Genomic DNA, 21119 nt, shown 5'->3' on the forward strand with positions numbered 1-21119 from the left:
CAATACCGCTGGGCTCAGGCATTATGTGGGTGGATTCTAGTTTCGTTTATCAGGATTCTGGTATAAGACCTACAGTACAATCACGAGTATCTGATTTGGGCTTCTGTGGGGGAGAGCAATTTTGGGCTACCTGGGAGTTGTGGCGGAGGAATGCTTTTTGTACCTGCCATCCCAAGTCTCTGAAACTGACGTAGAGCTCGTGCTTCTTACAGGCCTGCTTCTGATCAGTACTGCTGTTTTCTGGGGAAGACAACAGTAAGACGGAGAGGGAGTATACATCAACACATGTGCTATTATCCCATTCAGCTACAAGAGTAACTATTTACTGTAGTCAGACCCCAATTAGACAGATATGATAAAGAACAGACCTAAACACAGCCAGTGTTGTCATACAAAACATCAAGATTTTAACAATGGCTGAAGGAAATCAGCTCCAGCTACAGCAGCAATTTGGTAATTGTATCAAATGAATGGGCCACCCTGCGTGGAGGTCTCTCTGCTGTGCTTTGAGTTTCCACTGGATGAAACACATGTGCACACAGTAGGCTTGCCCCTTTTTTCATAACTCGTCTTTATTTTCTCTCCTTTCTATTCACCCATTTCAAACTTTTATTTCCCCATTTACCCCATCCATGTGTAAAAAATAAAAAAAGTAGTCTGTTTTCTATCTAAAGGTATCTCGCTTGCTTCCTCTGGTGACCTCTGGGGCTCTGTGGTACATTAGTTCCTGAGAGTGGTTCACATTGGAAATGATCATGAGCGACTGGTTCTCATCATCCAGTTAAAGACCGCTAGTATCCAAAGTTCCAAACAGCCATTTGGACCATGTGTTGTGGCCCCGGGTGCCCCACAGCACCCCGCAGATGTGTTCTGCCATAAAAGCCTGTGGTCCCTTACCTCCATGCAGGGAACTTGGCTCCAAAAGTTCTGTAATGCTTGTGTAAATAAACAAAGACAGCAGAGGGATATTTGAAGCTCAGGCATTACAGTCTAATGTTTCAGCGCCTCACATAAACACAGCCCTCTCACACCTCTAAAACAAAGCCCCCAAGTATGCATCACATGTTTTGTCGTACAAAAATCACATCAATTCCAATAGCATACTTTAGCTGTTCTGGATATATTGTCTATTTGGAGATGCTTGTGTTTGCATGTCAATGAGTACACACTATGTGTAAAACCACTCATCTGCGTCCCATTCCATGGATTCTCCACATTGCCAACAAAAGCCAGATCAAAACAGGGGTTGGCTCAAAACAATAGCATAAATCAGAGCTGGCTGTATACGCAGCATACACACTTTGCGTGTTTACCTGCAACATTGGCCACTCTCAGTGCCTCTTGGTTCTTTGTCCCTTTGGAGCGGTTGGGATTACGCTGTTTGGCCCCCCCTTGTGCTGAGCGGATGCTACGCAGGTGTACCTCAGTGGCTTTAAAGAAGGCCACCATGAAGGGTTGTTTATTCTGAGGCCCACTGCGACCAATCAGCCCGGCCACACGAGGATTGATGCTCTCCCCTGTAGGGGGGGACAGAGAGAACAGTTCAACCAGTGTTGGCTTCACAGAAATCCAGATTTCTTTTCATACAGGGTGATGTATAAGGAAAAGCTTTTGAAATCAAGTAAATGTGTGCCCGCTTGGTTTGTCTTTATTTAGAGTTTATTTTGCATGTGTGTGGTCCTTGCTTCCCTCACTGCAACCACTTTTGTCTGTTTTGCAAATGAGATTTTGCCTCTGTGAATTCCTTTCCCTTTTTATCATCCCTTTTCTGCCTCTGCAATGGCAAGAACAAAGCCTCTCTACTCTTGAGTGAGTGTGTGTTTGTGTGGGTGTGTTTGTGCATGTTCGTGCATGTGCTCTCCAGCATCTACTTCTCATGTAGAAGAATGTGTGTCTGATCGCCGTTATGTGGTAAATTAAGACCTATGGTCGCCGCAGGCGACGGGATGTCCCGTGGACCTGTCTGTACATGCATTACCCTTCATACACAAACACACATTCATAGATACAGCCTCTCCAGCACTTCCCTCCCACAACATGAAAGCAATACAATTATCTGTTTTCTTCACCTAACATGTAACATCCTGCCAGCCTGTAGAGAGATAATATTCTAAAACACGCTCTTGTACTTCACACTGTTTGTTGATAAAGCTTTCCACTGACTAACCTCCAAGCCTTGCAATCACAACCTGCTGCTAAGATGTTATCCTTTGCATAATGCGGTGTATTTTCTGCTTGTCTGCTAATGATGCTGAGGGTATGCCGGATGAATGAATGACGTGCAGCAGGGTTTGATATATCTTTGGTGCGTACACACAATAAATGCATCAACTGATTATTTTGCCTATGATGTCAATGCATGTTGTATAATAATGTGGTAATGTTGCCGCAATACTAGAATTTAAATTTTGATACAATCTCAGTCCAAAAAAAATAAAAATATATTGGATAGCTCTGCCGATACCACGGAAAAATACATAAAAGTCCTAACACTGAACACATATCAAGACACGGTTGACTTTACCATCTACTGCTGTCATTGTAAATGTGTTCATTACTAGATTTTAAATGAAGTATAAACTCTAGTTGCAAAACTTCATTTTGCAATGTCTGCGCTTTAAATTGAGCTTGAGCTCAATCCACTAAGGAATCTTTACTCTGAGTACATTTTAGGGTATACCTAGGACCCTGCTGGATAACTGGTAACTCATTAACTGAATTAGCTACATTAATTCATACTTACAATACGTTCATTTTACTTAAAATAGTTACCATGTTTTACTATAAACACATGTGCAAACTCAACACAACCGTTGTGAAATAAATCATATCTTTGTGATTTTTTAAATTCTTGTTTACACTGTCAGAAGGGTGTTGATTCATCGCAGTGATTTTTTTCTGGTGTCCCATCACCTCGTACTTGTACCTTTGTTCTTGTCCTTTTCTGATGCATGTTCTTCAGGCACTCAGGTAATATGGGCACCTGTGACTTGCTATGTGCCAGGCAATATGCTGATCTGACTGACACTCACCATTTGTGCTCTCCAGGGCAAGCTGTAGACCCAGGTTCCTGCCAGGGTTCAGGACCCAGTGGTTACTGGTGGCTGTCAAGTCAAACACCAACCAGCCCTCCTCTGCTGCCCAGATCACCCGAGAGTCCAGCAGAAACAGGTCTGACTCCCTGGTGGGGAGGTAAAAGACAATCAAATTTTACACTCAAAGTCAGAGACAAACATAAGTCAACACAGGTTATTTTCACAATTACAAACAATGGGTTGAAACAATGTGTAAAGCTAAGTGACCGAAGCACAAAAGTAATGGAGTGGAGAAAGGGAGTCACAAGTGTGTAACGAAGTGAAACAAAGGGAGATAGATGGAGTAAGAAAAAGAGTGAGAGAGGGAGGGCTCCAGATGGTGAGGCCCAGGGGAACACTTCATTTTTGTAATTGACAATAATGGCTTTATAAACGGCCGGTCCTTTCACACACTACACACAGTCCATCACTGGCTGGAATTTAGTGAGAGAGCCAGAAAGCCAAAGAGAGAAAGAAAGAGAGATAGAGAGAAGGTGGTACAAAGCTGCGGAAGAGGAAAAAATGTAAAAAAGTAGTGAATGAAATAATGCATATCCAAGTCAGTCCTAGCATCCGACATTGAACTCAGGATTTTCTACCCTTTCACCATCTGAGACTAAAATCTCTTGTTCTTCATGTGGCCATTCATGTATCCCAACCTATTTTCTAACTGGGCAGATAGTATGTCACAGAGCTCTGGTTCATTCATGTACCCAGACCCGTCTCTGGCAAAGGAATAAATGACTGTGTTGTTCCCTCTGGACAACAGAAACCTTTAGGAGGGGTCGAGGAGAGCAGGACATGGGCTATTCCCGAGTTACATACACCTTCTGGACGGCCCAGATTAGCCACATGGAGAAGGTGGGTCTAAGAACTGTTCAGAGTGGAAAAGCTTTGCGATAAGGACCGCAATTTATGCTTATTTCCATTACTGATACATATAGTGGTTTTAATGAATTGTCTAATAAATAGAAGAAAATAATGACGAAGATGAATATCCTAATATCAAGATGATGTCGCTATGTTAGAAACAACAGTACAAAACCTAAAGATTTTGAAGACCTTTGTTATTGATCCTGCCTTTCTTTAAATAAGTGTTAATTTCTTATACTGCACTGTAACATTTATTCCTGTATTTTATCTGTTTTTATTTTTTAACTGTTACTGAAGCTACATTGTTGAAAATTAGGACTGGCATGTAAAGAGATTTAAAAAGTATTGGACCGGCCGTTCTGGGAACAGCAAGGATTGCGGGTAGAGAGCAATGGCTTATACATGGTCCCATAGTAGTGTCCTAAAATGTTGTATTTTCTCTTTTTTTTGTATCTTTTTTTATTGGTTTCAATTTCTCTTTAATGTTTTATGTAAAGCACTTTGAACTGCCCTGTTGCTGAAATTAACTTCACAAATAAGGATGCCTTGCCTTGACTCCCCTTAAAGATATTCAATTGACATTAGGCTTTTTTCACAGTTATTTTGAGTAAAAAGCCCAGATGTACTGTAAATATTGAAACTAATAATGGCTGAATTATGTGTTGGCATGCTAACCTTTTCTCATTAGCACTGAACAGCTGAGGCTGATGGAGATGTAATAAGTTTTGCAGGTAGTTCGTTTTAAATCAATTCAAAATCTTTTATGCCCCATTCCAGATGGGATTGTTGCTTAGCAACATGAATATATTTCACTTGGTGGACAATATTGATACATACTTTACATTACTGGCGCTCAAACTAACAAAACCATATATCCAAGCTCACCTATCAGAGTGTTCCTCCAACACCTGGTAGACGCTGATGCGGAAGGTTTCATTATCGAACCGTTCGTGAATGAAGTCTTTATAAATACGAAATTCTGCAGCAGTGACAGCCTCTCCCTCCGGGATCCGGGATAGGTCAAATCTGAACTCTCGGTGATGCCGGCGCACTGGTAGGAACTCCTTATCGTGCTCCACTGCAAACAAAACAAAGGTAAAACATGACAACCAAACAAAAAAATGCATCATCTAACAGACTGTATGTATGCAGTGTTTTTTTTTGGTGTTTTTTTACATTCCCCCGTTACCAACAGGGATACAAAATGTGTGCAGGGAGACACAGAGGGGGTAATTTAACTCAATGAATTAAGTTGCATCTTACAGAGAAACTAAATCTAAAAAAATCTTGAGTCGAGGCTCGAGAACAAATGTCTTTTTCCCTCAGAATTTCTACAATTTATTCTTCCGCCACAGTCCATCAACCGCTGTTGTTAGCAAGGAGCTGACATAGCTTGTCACACTCCGGGTCCGTTCCAGACTAAAACATCTATAGATATGCAGTACACATGTTTGCCTATGATTGAAACATTCATGAGGCCGAGCACTAGAAGCAAATCATCTGGCGCACACTGAGCCATGATAGAGAGACGCAGGCGGACTCTGACAGCTTTATGAGTCCCTTTCTTCTCCCTCTCTTCCTCCTATAGCCCCGGAGAGTATACCAGTCTGTCCTTCATCTGGTTCTCATGAGTTTGGGGCTTCATGTTTGGTGTACCCCATCCCCTCCTCTCTCTCATCCCCAGAACCCAGCTCTCCAACCCCCTGCACCCAAAAGACGTGCCCCCCTTGACCCTTCTCCTCTCATGTCCCAGCAGGACATCCCGGGGGTCAGCGCCTTGTCTCTCATCATCTCCTGGCTCTCCTTCCACCCCTCTCTTTATTAACTGTCAGACAGACCGCCCACACCACCACGCATCTATACATATACAAACAGAAACATACACACACAAACACCATCTATTACTTATTTATAAGATTGCAAAAGCCATGAAAACAATGCATCATCTATCCAGATCTTGTCGGCATTTTGAGCACTTCTTTCCTACGATTGTGTCCCTCCTTCTATATACTGTAGTTTAGAGTGGAGATGTCCTACCTCCCTTATTTATAGAGCACCTATCACAACCAGAGATTATAAAGTGCGTAACAAGGGGAAACACATTTTACAAAATGGCAATAAAAATTATATTATACCATTGCAAATTGAAACTTAGGGTTTTGGGGTCAGACAAACAAACTAGCCACTCAAGCGAGGCTATATGCCCAGTGGTGCTTTGAGCTAAAAGGCCCAGAATCAGCACACTAACAGACTAAGGTTTATAAGATTTAATGTTTATCATGTTTACAATCTTTCTACTTAGCGCTGAAAACAAAGCACAGCTTAAGCAGATTGAAATGTTAGTTTTGCAGGTATCTGGTTACAAACCAAGGCAGATTGAAATTTGGATCTGCCGATGAAGCTAGATGATAACCAAAGTTATCATAGTTCAAAAGATTGAATGGCAATCTATGTTATATTTGCTGAGATACTGTTTGGACCAAAGTGGTGGACAGACTGACCGACCAACAGACTAAAGAAGCCATCCATAGAGCCATGGCGCTAGTGGATGAAAAAAATGTTTACAGTCCTAATACAGTTAAACCATTTGAACCTGCATGGCTGAGTCACAGCTGGGGACGGAGGACAGCCGTCTCCAGCAGCCCATCCCTCTGCTATCTTCAGCAGCCATCCATCGCTACTCGACAGTTCTTTATCAGAGACAAATGTCTCTGAACTCTCAACTTTAGTTAGAAAAGCAATCATAACACGGAGCAATACTCAAATTAGTGCATGCACACCTTATTTTTACAGTCCACACACACACACACACACACACACACACACACACACACACAAACACACACACACAAACACACACACACACACACACACACACATTTAAAAGAATTTCTGACAACAGCATACTTGTTCTATACCAGCTGTTAGTAATATAAGTGTGCAATGATGTAAATGTTATGCATGTTTCACTACACAGTTTGTGCTGTGTTTTTTTGCACTGCACACCTGCCTCATTGTCTTCTTCCGCTGTTTTTTTTTATGGAGTTGTCCCGATGGACTTTATGCCCTACACCCCCTTTCATTTATGTCTCTATTAAACCCAGTTGTTGAAGGCCATTATACAAAGGCAGCACTGTGAGATGATTGGCCGGAGCAGGGGTAAAGAAAGGATCTAATTACTCTTCAATGAGGGACAGCTCTGCTCTCTGTTGGCCATTAGATGGCCTAGCTTTAGGCTGCCATTGTCCTCGGCCTGCTATGGGCACACATTGGAATGGTTTGAAAAGCTGTTCTACTCTTCCTGAAAACAATGGACTTAGACCTTCATCAATTTAACAGTGTGCTCTCTGTACACACAAATATGCACTGTGGACCTCTCCGTCAATCAGGGCTTTAATCAAGCCCCCACCCTCCAAGTCACCCTTTACAACATTACATTGACTATGTTGAAAATGCATGCTTCTAGTGCTGAAAAGTCTAAAGCTACACCTACACCTGAAGCTGAAATCCCACTCCAACTCTACTACACACTGTAAGCTATAACAGCCCAGCGGTTAAACAAAGCAAATGTTTTCCATTCAAAAGAGGAACATAACAAAGGTAGGACTACCATTTTGATTTGATCTTCTATCCATTGACTTACTACACGTTTTTGGTGGCCTCTCACGCATTCTCTTTTCACCTTCATACCTCTCTGCTCCAGGGCCTGCTTTTTCCTCTACCACACCAGGGACCTCTCCCTCCTACTGTAGCCCAGTGCAGGTGCACTCCCTCTGGGGAGAAAGCCAGACCTGTTCCTCAGCCTCCAGGGCAGCCGCCCGCCCCTTCACTGGAAAAGCTCTTTATCTTTGCTTGTGAGAACAGCTGGATGTGGCTGTAAAACTCCCACACTATTTCTCTTGCATTGTTTTCCATTTCCACTCCTCACTGTATGAATTTCATCTGTACAGTTTAAGAGAAAATGAGAGCAGCCTACAAAGCGAAGCTTTAGCCTCTGCCACGATGCTGCCTTTGTCTCTCTGATTCTTTCTCTTACAGCCCATTATAGCAGTATGGCAGTCATTATATGAGGGGAAGAGGCACAGTCAAAGTCAAGCGGGTGCATTTATGACTTCCTCTGGGAGGAAGCGAGTAGCCATCGCCCCACCTGTGTCGCAAGCATTCACACACCACAAACATGGTGAACACACCCTCTCATGGCTTATGAGCCCTTCATTCCAAGTAGCCGGCGTCCAGATCGGTTGTTGCTCCTCACACACACAAACACATACACACACAACTATCACAAAGTGTTTCCTGTGAAGCAAACGGTCTTGTGCGTCACAGCACGGTAACACAATCATTATGGGTTTCTGTAATCCATAATTAGAGATGCACACACACACCAGCACACAAACATATACACGTACACAGGGAGCTGCTTTATCATTCGGTCTGACATCTGATTTGCTTTTTATACAACTTGCTCATGATGCACAGTCATCCCACATCATCTGACTTGTGTGGGCCACACACGTTCACAGCAGCACACATCAGAGATTTGGTGATGATGACGACTGACTTCTCCTTCCTCCAAACCTACCATACACCTGGCAACCAGAGGGGTACGATCACTGTGTTAGCATCTTTTAAGATTTCATGCAAGGCGTACGGCTTCATTGTCGTGTACTCCACTGCTGAGAATCTCTAACCTTTGATCTTTTCCACAAAATAATCAACAGTGATTTGAGGTTCACTGTTCTGCAGCAATTCGGTGATTTCAGAATTTCAGAATTCCCTCAAATACACTATCTACTCCCGTTTGTGTAACATTTGCTAAAAGCTGTATTTCTCCTTTGTTATGGAAAATGATCTAGCCTTTTACAAAAAATTACATTTGTGAGCCATTTCTTCAATAGGAACAAATGGGAGCCACTGACAGGCTGGGTTTCATTGGATTTGTTGACAATAACAAAACCATTGTATATACTGTACCCAGCTTTGTCCTTTTACAAAATATTCTCTTTTTTTGCATGCTCCTATTCCCCTCTGCTGCCGGGCCAGTAGACCTAAGACACTTCTCCGACACCTCAAGCTCCGGAGCGGCAGTGCCAAATCTGACGGCTCGCATTAGCCCAAGTGTCTGTTCGGCACCCTCACACCTGTTAGTCCCGCCTTGCACGCTTCCGCTGCCCAGCAGGAGGGATCTCACCCTTGGCACCACTTTCACTTTTCTCAACCGACAGCTTAAGCCCCCCCCCCTCCCCTGCTACTTTCCCACCTTCAGCTCTCTTGAGATAACTGTGCAACCATTATCTGTACGTCATTCTGCATCCCTGTGGAGCCCTTTAACTCTAACAGCACACCTGATTCACAAACCAGAAACTAGAAAAAGCAATGAGTCAAATCATGGTCAGTTCATTTTATCACGAGAATCTGGACGTAAATGAGGGGGACTGGAATACTACATAGAGGGATGCAAATTTAAGTGACGCACTATAATGATCTGTCTCTTTCTTTCTTTCTGTTGCTCTAACTTCAACAATGTTTTAAGCACAGTTCTGGGAACAAATAAGTCATAGTTTCCGTAAGCTAAAAGGAGGAGGGGAAGAAAAACTGAGTGCAAGGAACGGGCAGATTGCTCAAGATGTTTATCCTATAAAGAGTTTAGAGGGTTTGATCTCTTGGGTACCGGGTGACTACCCACAGTAGGGTGATTACCACGTTAGGAAACATCCTGCCCACTGGCGACTACTGATGACATCATGCCTGCGTGATGTATTTGTACTGCTGTAGGGCCTGACAGCAATGGCTCCCTGGACAAGGGTCAGCAAAGTTTCATGCTATAACTTACTCACACTTAACGATCATTAACTCACCGCAGTGTGTGTGTGCGTGTGTGTGCACAATCACATACGCAAGCCTTTGAGCCTGTGTGCAAGTCGAAGCAGTAGCCACAGGAAGAAGTCTTTACATTAGACTGGTGGTCAAACCAAATGTTTGAGTTCTTTAGCCCGAGGGCCACTGAGAGGTATCCAATTCACCCACAGCTTTGTTGATCACTCTCTCTCCCTCTCACTGCAGCCATCAAACATGTTTGCCCTCTGCACCCGTAAACTGTAGTGCTGGGTTCCACCTCATGCTTCGCTGGGCATCATGTACCAGAGATTTATACTGGATATGTAACAGCCTGGAACTCACAGGAATGTATCGGACTATAAAGCCTCTCTTTGGGACTCAACCTCTGTCCTTTACAAAGAAAGCGCACAGGAGCTGTGTTGAAGGGTCAGTTCGTCCAAAGTACAAAATGACCTTATCTTTACTGGTGTCTAGCCATTCACATAGTTTTGGTTTAAAGGAATAGTTTGACATGTCAGGGAAGACGCCTATTAACTTTCTGGCAGAGAGTTTCATGAGAAGATTGATTCCATTGTCATATCTGTATGTTAAATATGAAGCTGGAGTAGCTGGTTAGCTTAACTGAGCATAAAGACTGAAAACAGGAAAAAGCTAGCTTGGCTCTTTAGTTTAATCTGTATAAAAACTGAAGTGTAAAAACAACAATTCACAAGATTTATGTCCTGAACTATTTCTTGGCTGGAAGCAGTTGCCAGGCAACCAGAGGCGACTCCATGATTTTGTCCAAATTAAACAAATGAAACATAATGGGTTAATTAGTAAACTTCAGAGGTGCAGATGTTGTCACTTACAGACAGATACAGCCGTTTTCCCCTCTGCTTTCGGTCTTTGTGCTGAGCCAAATATTATTCATATTTCACAGACAGACATGAGAGTAATATCAATCTTTTAGTCTAAGTCAAGGCTTCTTTGATTCCATCGATAGTATTAAAAGTGAGAAAATATACAATTTCACATTTTAAATAATTGTGGATGAGCCTCTCCATTACTGTAAGCCAAAGTGGTGAATCTGAAGAGCCCACACTACAGTGATTGAAGGTTCTGCAGGACAAATTGAGTCATCTCCAAAATTGGAGCTTAGACATCATCATCATGTTCCCTCAGAGGTCTGTCGAGAGATATTGCACATTAGGGAAAGGCAACGAGGACAACAAAGAAACCACATCCTAAATCTTCATGGGCCATTGTTCTGTGGTGCGATATAATGTGTGGAGAGACAGGGACAAAGGGGTGTGGACAGATCTGTTAAAGGCAATGAGGGATCTCTCTGTGCTAAAGCACATTAACCATCTGCACTTCCTCTTAACTGCAGGATAAAACAACTCAGAGACGTGGAACCACAACCATTCAGTTTCCCCCTCTCACTCTTCCCCTCATCTCCTTGTTTTTATGTTCTTTAATTTTGTGGCCACAGGGGCCACACCCTTCTCAACCAGCCAAGCCACCTCTTATTATAGACCTCAGGAAAATGCACATACAATACGCACATTGGCACAAAGAGACACACAGATTTCCCAGGGTCTACATAAAACCTTTTATAATTTCCTCCTGCATCCCAGAGCGGCATCGTGTGCACACATGACGGGCACATTGGCACCCTAAATTTAACAGCTTGTTGTTTATTTTGTTTAATTACAGCCCATTGCTTTTTTTTGAAATAAAAAGAGTAGCTGTGGAGGAAACACAGCTGCACGCTTGCCTAAAAAAATAGAAACCTGCCACATGCAGTTCATATTCCAACGCAAAATGTCATCACTTATCATAAAAAGCACTTGCATACAGTTATTGCTTGGCTTTTACAAGCTTTGATTTGGCTGTTGAAACCGGTTGAGGAATCTGGTCAGTATTACGGGCTTCCGCTAACGCAATCTTCCGCTAGGAGAACTAACACACATCACACAGTGCAGCTGGCGACTGGGCAGGGTAAGTGGCTCTAAAATTGTGTTTTTCAATGCACATAACTGCCCTAACACGAATGCTCTGAACTAAAGCACATTATGTTCCCACAAGGAAAGGAAATAAAGACAGAAATGTACTCGGTTTGGAGAAATGCACGGCATTCATTCATGATCCACCTTTTCCCTCTCCTCTTGGCCTTTCCTTTTCTCTCTTTTCCTTCTCCTCTTATCTCCTTCCTCCTCTCCCCTCGGCCCTGTCAGTTCCCCCAGTGCCAAGCAAAGAGTGCTGTATTTGTTTTTGCAGCAGCAGAGCTGTTGGTCCCAGGATCCCTGGCTGTGCTCTGGCCCACATCTGCTCTCATAGCTTCGCTGCTTGGTACCCGCCGTCATAGAAGTGCAGAGGAGTCTTATGTGCTGCCAGTCACTGATAAGGCAAGGCCAAAGTAACCCAGATGAAAGAGAAGTGGCTAAACGCACGAAAAATTCATTCTGTTATCCACTTCACTTTATATAATCTCACAGCTCACTTTAATGTATCAAATACATTTTTCTCTTTATATATGCACAGTGCAGTGGTTGCATATTGTCTGCAGGTCAAATAATGTGAGTTTAAGACAAAATCTGATCTACTTTTGGAGACAGACAGAAAAGAGAAAAGAATTAAGAGTTGGAGAGTGAAATTATTAGAAAAACTAAAATGAGCCCAACGTTCCTGGCAATGAAGGAGCTCCGTCAATCATTGTAGCAGAGCTAGAACGCCCGCTGCTTAGTACATCAGGGCCTTTTAAACAATTGCCACATTTGTCAAGTCCCACACGCAGAGTGTTTCATCATCCCTCGCAGCAAGTCCCTTTAGACTGGCCAAGAGCACGGAGGCTCTGCTATGTACATCCAGATGTCTTTCTGGACTCCTGGGTTCAACAGGTGAATAAAAGATAAATTGAAACAAAACCAGAATTTTCCTGGATCTCTGTTGCAGCAGACTTTGTAAAGCTGCTTGAAACTTAAGAGAGGAAAGAATCTTTGTCTCCATTTGTGGTATTTTATTTACACACCAGACCTCAGCGTAATTCATCAAATTGTGGAAAGCATTAGGATAAATTACCTGACAGGAAGGCAGGTCTATCTGTAGCAACTGTTACATTCCTCTACTTCTGCTCACTCCCTGTCCAGCAGAAGGCAATAAAACATGCACTCAATAACACTAATTAGCTCCAGAAACATTCCTCTTGGGCAAATAAAGTGTATGTGCGTTTCTCTCCACACACGTATGCACGTACATACACATTCACTATACACATTTAGTTCACTAGGAGTGTATACAGAAGCGATGACATAAATCTACAGGAGGGAGAAAGGCGTACTAACAGTTGCAAGCACAGGCTGGTCCTCATGTGATGAGAAGCCTTCTCAAACACATTTGGGGAAGCAGCTTCTAGTGTGAGATGGAGAGACCGGGACAGACAAATCCATCAAATTACAACAACTCAACGATCAACAAAAAGTGCAAGGAGTGAGAAATGAAGTAGAGAGAATGGAAAGCTGTGTTTTGGGTTCAGAGAAAATGTGTGTATGAGTGTGTGTGTGTGTGTGTGTATGTGTGTGTGTGTGTGTGTGTGTGTGTGTGTGTGTTTGTGTGTGTGTGTGTGTGACACACACACACACACACAGAGGTGGGGAGTGGAAAAACACACCAAAGAACTTGAGAAAGTGTTGAAATGTTTTATGTCTGGAAGCACGGGAGGTTTACACCCCTGGAGGTGAGGGCCAGGGCAGGAGGTTGGAGACTAAACACCACACAACACCACTGGGACCATATAACAACTAACTAATTAAAACTGCTGATAATCAATACTGTTGACTCAGGAGCGTAGGGAGGGAAATTTGGTTTCAATTTTGGTCCTGCGTGTGGGGACAGATTGGAGACAGGGCCAGACATGATGGTGGAGGTCAAGATGAGGAGACTTGTTGGATTCTGAAAAGATAAAGTTTCTCAGCACAGCTGCTTTGGCCTGCAGACAGAAGGAAACATCTGTATTAACCTCAGCACCATGGGCAGCCTGCTGTGAAGAGGAATGCAAGAAGCAAGAGATGAGGGTGGGGAGGGAATGAACTGGATATATGAGTATGTTTTTTGTTAAAATAGAGATATTGGAGCCATTCATTTGAAATTACAAGTGTGGGACCCTCCACTTCTCGGCTATCGGCTATAAAACAAGAACTGCGTGCCTCTGGCGTGACTCTAGTGTGACAGCTGCTTCCAAGCATGCGGCCGTGAGTGTGTGAGCCGGTGACACAATGCTGTCTGAAAGCCAAAGCCTCTAATAAATCCAAACTAATTTACCAGTTAGACATTTCTTCCCCTGTCAGCTCTCCATTACCTTCCTATTACCACATTCTATAAAGCAGATAGAACTGGCAGACAATCTATGTGGCAGCACTGATGGGAGCAGACAGCGGGGTCCTGAATGTTGGAGGGCCAGCTGGTGCCCTGTCAGGTCACCAAGGTAACGCAGAGGATAATTACCTGCTAGTGCACTGACTCACTCAGCCAAGTCTTTTCATGACACCTCTCCATTCTCAGATCACAGCCACAAGTCACTAGTTGACTATATGCAAAGCTTTAACATGACACAGTACAGTAACACTAAAACTGGTCCCCATGTGCAACGTCACGGCTCAAACTGGGTGAGATAACAATATCAAAATGTTGCATATTGCAACAATGAGAGAAAGAAAACCAGTGGAGCTGTGTTTGTGTACTGCTTTTCAACTCTGTTTAGTGAAATGTTACACATCTGGTGGAGATTAACAGCAGCAGAACATTGGCCAATTAAATACACCCTGGTAGCACATTTCTTTTCAATGGATTTATATTTGTTCACTTTTTTGATGCTTTTACTTTACAACAGCACCCCCTCTGAGTGGCCAGTGTTAGAGGCTGACTTACAGCATCACTGTTACACATGCAGTGGCCTGCCAGCCATGTTTTAGTTACTGAAAAAGCACAGTTTAGAAGAACAGTAAGCCATGACAGTGTGACTGTGAGGAAGCATTCACAATAACACAACCCCTTAAACGGAAGCCGGTATTATCATGATATTATTGAGGATTGTTTTTACAATACTGGTACTTACCATAATAAGGCAAATTTACGCAAAAACAATTATAAAATGATCAAATATGAATGTTAATGTCACCATTGTACACCAACCTTCTCATCAAACTAATTTATAAATTTTTTGTAGCATTAAAAAAAAAATCTTTTAACTTAGAACAATATTATGATAAGACCATATCCTCACAGTGTTAATCCACAGAATATGAACTATCACATTGAATTATTGGCCAGCCCAAATCTACACACACAAACACGGAACGCTGAGTTGCCTCTTTTCCTCAACCTCATCTTAGGCTAAGTTAATACATGTCTGATTGCATGAGAACAGACTAAATAACAAAACGGTGACTACCACACCTCATGATAACATGCCTCCCACACAAACACAGGTGGTGATGTTGCTACTGTTTCAGTCATTCAGGATGCAACTAGTAGACGTCCATGTGCCAGCCCTTTCCTGTGGTGTAGGAAAGTGATTCCCAGCCTTGGTCTAAAGTACACCCACAGCCCTGTCAGATGAACTCACCCCTCCACCGATTCACTAATTATTATGTAAAAGATGATTTATTTTTTTTACCAATTGAACTGTTAATATTAAGGTCGGTTTGGTCAGCAACTACTACTAGTACAGTGCTACTACTACTTGTTGTGAAGCTGAATGTTTCAACCATTTATCCAGCAGGCTAGCTTTAGCTAATTATTTGAACAGTTTAGTCATTATTTTTAGCTCCCGGTTTAAACTTCTGTGCTTGCTTGGTAACTAGTTTTACCACTTTTACACAAATGCTACAAATAGAGCCCTGTTTTAACGATCTGAATTATACCTATTTTAACGTTCTTATCTATTTTAATGCACCTGTGCCACGCGTGAAGGTGCGTTTAGGGCGTGTCCAAATACACTTTTTGCTAGTTTGATGGCAAAAAAAAAGAGTCTGTGCAAGTATGAGTTTAAGATGCATTGCACTGAAAAGTAGCTTAGCACACACCAAATTAGCGGCTAAAAGCCTTGGAAGCTGTGGTTTGTTAAGGAGGAAATGCCTTAATTTACAGTGGCTGAGAGCTAATGCTGCCAGAGACCACTGAGACTATTAAATAATAGTTACAAAAAGGATGTGTACTGTAGATACATGAGTGTGTAGGAGGATAGCCAGATAGATGAACGATGTTGGCAAGTATTATGTTAAAATGCAACTTTTATCATTTTCTTTTCATACCTTTCTGTAAACTTTTCTGTGACAACCTTGACAGATGGGGAATGTGTGTGTTGCGTTTACTTGCTGGCGTGTTATCATGGCATGTCCGGCACACACCGTGAGTGACATGGGTGACCTGTGTTTTGCATAGCAGTGTACACATTCTGAATGTATGCTGTAAGCCATTTACACAGCTGGGCCTTTAAACTGAAGTGACTCACTGAAGTGAGAGGACGTTCTTGGACCTGGGGTCTGTACCAAAGCCTACACCCGCCCTAGCTGGCTGCACTGGAGTTAGCAACCCTCATACAAGCTGACAACAGAGTGTAGCAGCTCCCCTGAATGGCATCAGGAAGTAAGGGGATGAGCTGGTAAAACATATATTTTGTATTACCAATATTAAGTGTAGTTCACTGAGATATGTTCTTTGACTTTGTTTACATTCTACCAATAGATCTATGATGTACCAACATTAAAATCATATACATTCTCGTCACAGTATTTGCCTTTAATAACAACACAAACCAGTGCATGCAAACAGGCATGCAGCAGCCAGTGTGCAAAGTCTGACTAATGTACCTTGGCATGGTACTTTTGGAGACATGCAGAGCTTTGAGGGATAGTTTTAAATAAAAGCCACACTCATTTTGCTCTCAGACAACCTAAATAAGAAAACAAACCCACAATGAGTAAATGTGGAAAGGAAGGAATTTGGAGAGGAAATAGTCAATCCATTAGATAGCCATCACTTATTTTCTGCGTCTCTCTCTCTCTCTCTCATGTGAAGGATAATTAAACAGCATACTATCTGCTGTTTTGAATCAAGCTGCTTGGATACATATTTGATGGTATTACATGAGACTCAGGGAGAAACCTAATCCTACTGACAGATGCAACACGTGGCAGATAGTACACACATAGCAAGGACAAATGCCCACTTTATATCCAAATGGGTAACGAATTAGTAAACACTGAACATGTGCCATGTGGAAGATTCAACCTGAACAAATGCCATCACTAACTACATTAGACCCAAGACTTCAAGAAGGCGGTGTGACTTTCTTTTCATCATCCTCTAATATATTAAATAAAATGTTCATTCCTGCTGATGTGACCCATCTTTGTTTACATTTTCTCCCTGCTTTAAGCATCATACTTGCAAATGAAATTCACCAAGTCCCAACCATCTTTCAGCTCTCTTTGTCTCTCAAATGCTCTCTTCTTCTCGTCAGCTTACTGCAGCCTCAGCCCTTGAGTTTGTGAGTCTCTGCGGTCAAATCCATCTGTGTTAAAGCCTGTCAAAAATAGTCACAATGCAGCAGCTCCCACAGTAATTACACAGTGCAGTGGTGGAACCAGTGTCACCTCCCTCTCTCTTGCCAAGGCGCCCCAACATTGATCTTTCCAGGATTTAATGTAAACTTCCAACTCTTTGCAGAATGTCACAAAGGTTCTGGTGGTGTAACTGTTTATGCCTGCTCAGAATTCAATTCCACTTTTTTCTCTGTCTTGTGCCATATTATGGTAAAGGTTAATACACTCAAATTAAACACAGCTACTCATATTATAAATTATAATTAGGGGGGGAATCACCAGACGCCTCCCAATACAATATTCTCAAAATACTTACCCCACGTTATGATATTATTGCAATTTTAAACATATTGTAATATTCTGCGATATATTGCAATCTATATCCTTTTTCAAACTTCTAATTTTTTTCAATTTCAAATGATGTCCCCAAAAGGAAACTTTGTCAACATCAGTTTTATCTAAAAATATACATTTTTCTGTTTGTTCATATCACTTCAATTGTATTGCTGCAAAATGGGATAGTCAAGCAAACAAACTGACAAACACACATATAATAAAACATATATAATAAAAAGATTCATACTTGGCGGCTGTGTGTGATACAGTATTGACACTGACAATGTCGCAATACTATGCTGTATTGATTTTTTCCACCACCTCTCTAATTATAATGATGTGTTTATAGTATTTAATTTAGTCAATTATTTGCACTTAACAGTCTCTGAAAATAGTCAGACACTGTTTAATTTTAATAAACATTCTGATTAGATAAGCACAGTGGTCTGGGAAACAACATTTAACAACATGGCGTGCATACAACACATTGACTCATTGTGTGAAACTAACTAAACTAACTTTGGATCATCATTAACTGGCATTATTTTGTGGTCTGAGTGTCTATAGGGAGGTCTCCAGATTAGAGTGAAGGGAGGACCCAGTTAACTTTGAACCCATTCTGCTGTTGACTTACTCATTCTTTAGATAACACATGGTTGACATATTTGCTGCTGGCTAGTCCATCATCCACAGATCCAGCACCTGAACATTAGCTGGTTGCACAGCTGTTTAACCGAGACAGACACTGGAATGTGACACTCCTGGTATTAGCTGGATATCTGTGCAAAGTTGTATCTAAACATGGTTGTTGTACTGTTCCCCTGTGTGTGTGCATGTGGGTAAAACATCAGAAAAATACAGGTGCAGCTCCTTTGGGAAGGTAAGTCACAAGCTAAAATGAAACTACTATCACCTTTGACACATTGATATCTTTTGAGTGAAATACTGATGACGGATACTAAAAAACAGAATTAAGTTGCAACAAGTGGAGAGCAATACTTGCAGTGAATGGTGAATATACATAGATACAGGCCTACGGATCGCTTGACAACAGCTACAGACACGTCAAGCCAAAAATGTGACAGTGTTTGTGTGTCCTTGCAAAAAACTTTATTCATCTAACTTTAGTGTATGCTACTTGTTATCATTACAATTAAAAATCTAAATATTGTGCTTGAGAGAATTGAGAGAGACTGGACTAAGTACAAGTGCACACTAGTGGCTTGGATGCTTGCCATCATTACAACATTGCTTTAATACATCTTGTGAAACGTATTTTCAATAGCTTTTGGTCATACAAATGGTGAGAGAATAAGGAGCCTACCCAAATTGACAAAGCTCATGACCATGTCTGCGTCGTTCAAGAAGTTGTTGTCTTGCAGGCTGGCTATTGGGGGCCCCTGGGTGGTGAAGACGGGCTTGTAGGGGTAAGAGTATCTGTCCTCGTCCCCCTCTGTGGACATGGCGTTGTACAAGTCCAACATAAACATCGGGGCAGCGTTGTGCTTTCCGTGGAGGTGGGGTCGCGGCCGGTGCGGCAGCCCCAGGATCGACAGGATCTCCCGCTGCATCTCTCTGCGCTCCTGGCTCTTCAGCCGACGGTGGATGAAACTGGAGTGGAACTCGTTGTCCAAAGTAAAGTTCGTAAAAGCGGTATCCGCCAAGACGCAGTAGCTCCAAACCAAGAGCAGAGCCGGAGCACGTCTATCCAAAATCGGTGCCATGGTACTCGCCATGCGTAATTGCGCCCAGTTCTGTTCGCCGAAACGCTGGCAAGTGGATATTGAACTTGTAGCAACAGGCAGCCTGTGTTCAATATCTAAAGTCAGATACGGACCCTCATGTTGAGGGAAGTGTTCCCAAATGAAACATCAACTCAACTTCAAACTTCTTTTTGTTGATTGGTTTTCTGGGCAGCTTGTGTTCGCGCGGACCTCCGTCCTCATCCACAGCCTGTGGCGAACAGCTTCCAACGGTGCAGCCTGCAACTGCAGAGTGGAGACTGCGATCAGAGGCGTTTCACCGGGAGAGACTCGAACAAGTCCTGAGGACGCGCTGTGTGCTGGGAGGAGCGGGACTGAAGGGGGTTGGGGGGGTGGGGGGGCGTGTATGTTGTGGTTGCTAATGAGGATAGATCGAAGTTGGCCTTTGTTACCACTTGGAGAAAGGCTTGAGGCTACATGTGCAAATACAAAACGGATTAGGACGGGATTTGTATCATGATGCTTCAGTTTATGATGAAGCACATTTCGTCATTCCTTTCCCACAATTCATAGGGCCTGTGTGCTTGTGTGGATTCAATAATGACAGATGTCCAGACAGTGACAATAGCCCTTCAGTGTTAGTGTGCTTTTGGAAAATAACAGACTTCATATCAGGGAGTCATTATTTGCTTGTGTGGGTGAATCCTTCAATACTATGGGAGAGGTTTTAACATGTAGTTGCAATACTGCTACTGTAATAGTTACTCTGCAGGTGCACTCTCTGAATACCTTGGCTCATACCTTGTTTTAATACTTAAAAGTTTGTTGTCTTTTTATGTCAAAGAAGCAGTATTACAGTCTCAGAACAACAATTTCGTGCTGCACTATTGAAGATATCCAAGCTTTCTACATTCACTGCTGGAGAAGGAGGTTTGTGACAAAGGCAGCGGTGCACAGACAGAGAGCAGACCGGGAAGGAGGGGTGCAGATGTTTGGCAGCTGCTTCATCCCTCCATCTGCCCCCCTGGCCCCAGCACCTCTTAAACACCACACTTTAATGGAACGCTGCTGCCCCTCTTGTGCGCTCTGCTCTTAGTGACACAGGCGGAGGCATTTTTAGATGCCCAATGGAATGAACGCTTTATCTAGACAGACCTCCTAAAACCTTTTCACTACACAGAGAGTGGAATTTTAAAGGCTCTGTAGATGAGATGTTTTAGGGCTACAGCTTGCCAGGTGATTTTTATGACAATAAAATTAGACTTCAATAGCACAGCAAGAGTGGCTGCCAGACGGCTTAAGCTATTGCAAACAGAGGAAGAGAGGAAAGGAGGCAGAGCGTGTCTTGGGGTCTTCTACACTTAGCTCACCTTCCTGCCCATTTAATGTGCTTGTTCTTGTCTTCAAAGGTGTTCCACTTCTCTTTTTCCAATGACAATTCAACATGGCTTAAAGTCTGAAAGCTTCCATAGCCCGCCACTACTCATTCTGTATATGTAATCCTCTATTTGCTTTTAAATGGCCTTTCAGTAGTAGCCTGTAACACATAAACATTTCTATCCGGTGCCTCAGATAGAATCAGCTAATGGCCGCAGGTGTTTACATTATAGCAGTTTCCGACAGGGGACTTGAAAGGGTCTTGGTTTCAGTTATAACTACACATCTTCCGCTCCTTCCCTCACTCTCATTGTCTTACACTCATTCTCATG

General features: G+C 42.6%; 1 protein-coding gene across 1 annotated transcript in view; it reads right to left on the minus strand.

Annotated features, from left to right (window-relative positions):
- bmp7b (bone morphogenetic protein 7b) overlaps window positions 1-19750 on the minus strand; it is a 21070-nt gene extending 1320 nt beyond the window's left edge. The window contains exons 1-5 of the mRNA XM_034877521.1: window positions 19032-19750; window positions 4833-5025; window positions 3033-3181; window positions 1314-1517; window positions 164-240 (exon numbers count right to left, since the gene is read on the minus strand). Coding sequence (XP_034733412.1) covers window positions 164-240; window positions 1314-1517; window positions 3033-3181; window positions 4833-5025; window positions 19032-19443 — 1035 coding nt within the window. The 5' untranslated portion in view covers window positions 19444-19750. The remainder of the gene's footprint in view (window positions 1-163; window positions 241-1313; window positions 1518-3032; window positions 3182-4832; window positions 5026-19031) is intronic.
- Window positions 19751-21119: the final 1369 nt, after the last annotated feature.

Source organism: Etheostoma cragini, chromosome 7, assembly GCF_013103735.1.
Source record: "Etheostoma cragini isolate CJK2018 chromosome 7, CSU_Ecrag_1.0, whole genome shotgun sequence".
Classification (NCBI taxonomy): domain Eukaryota; kingdom Metazoa; phylum Chordata; class Actinopteri; order Perciformes; family Percidae; genus Etheostoma; species Etheostoma cragini.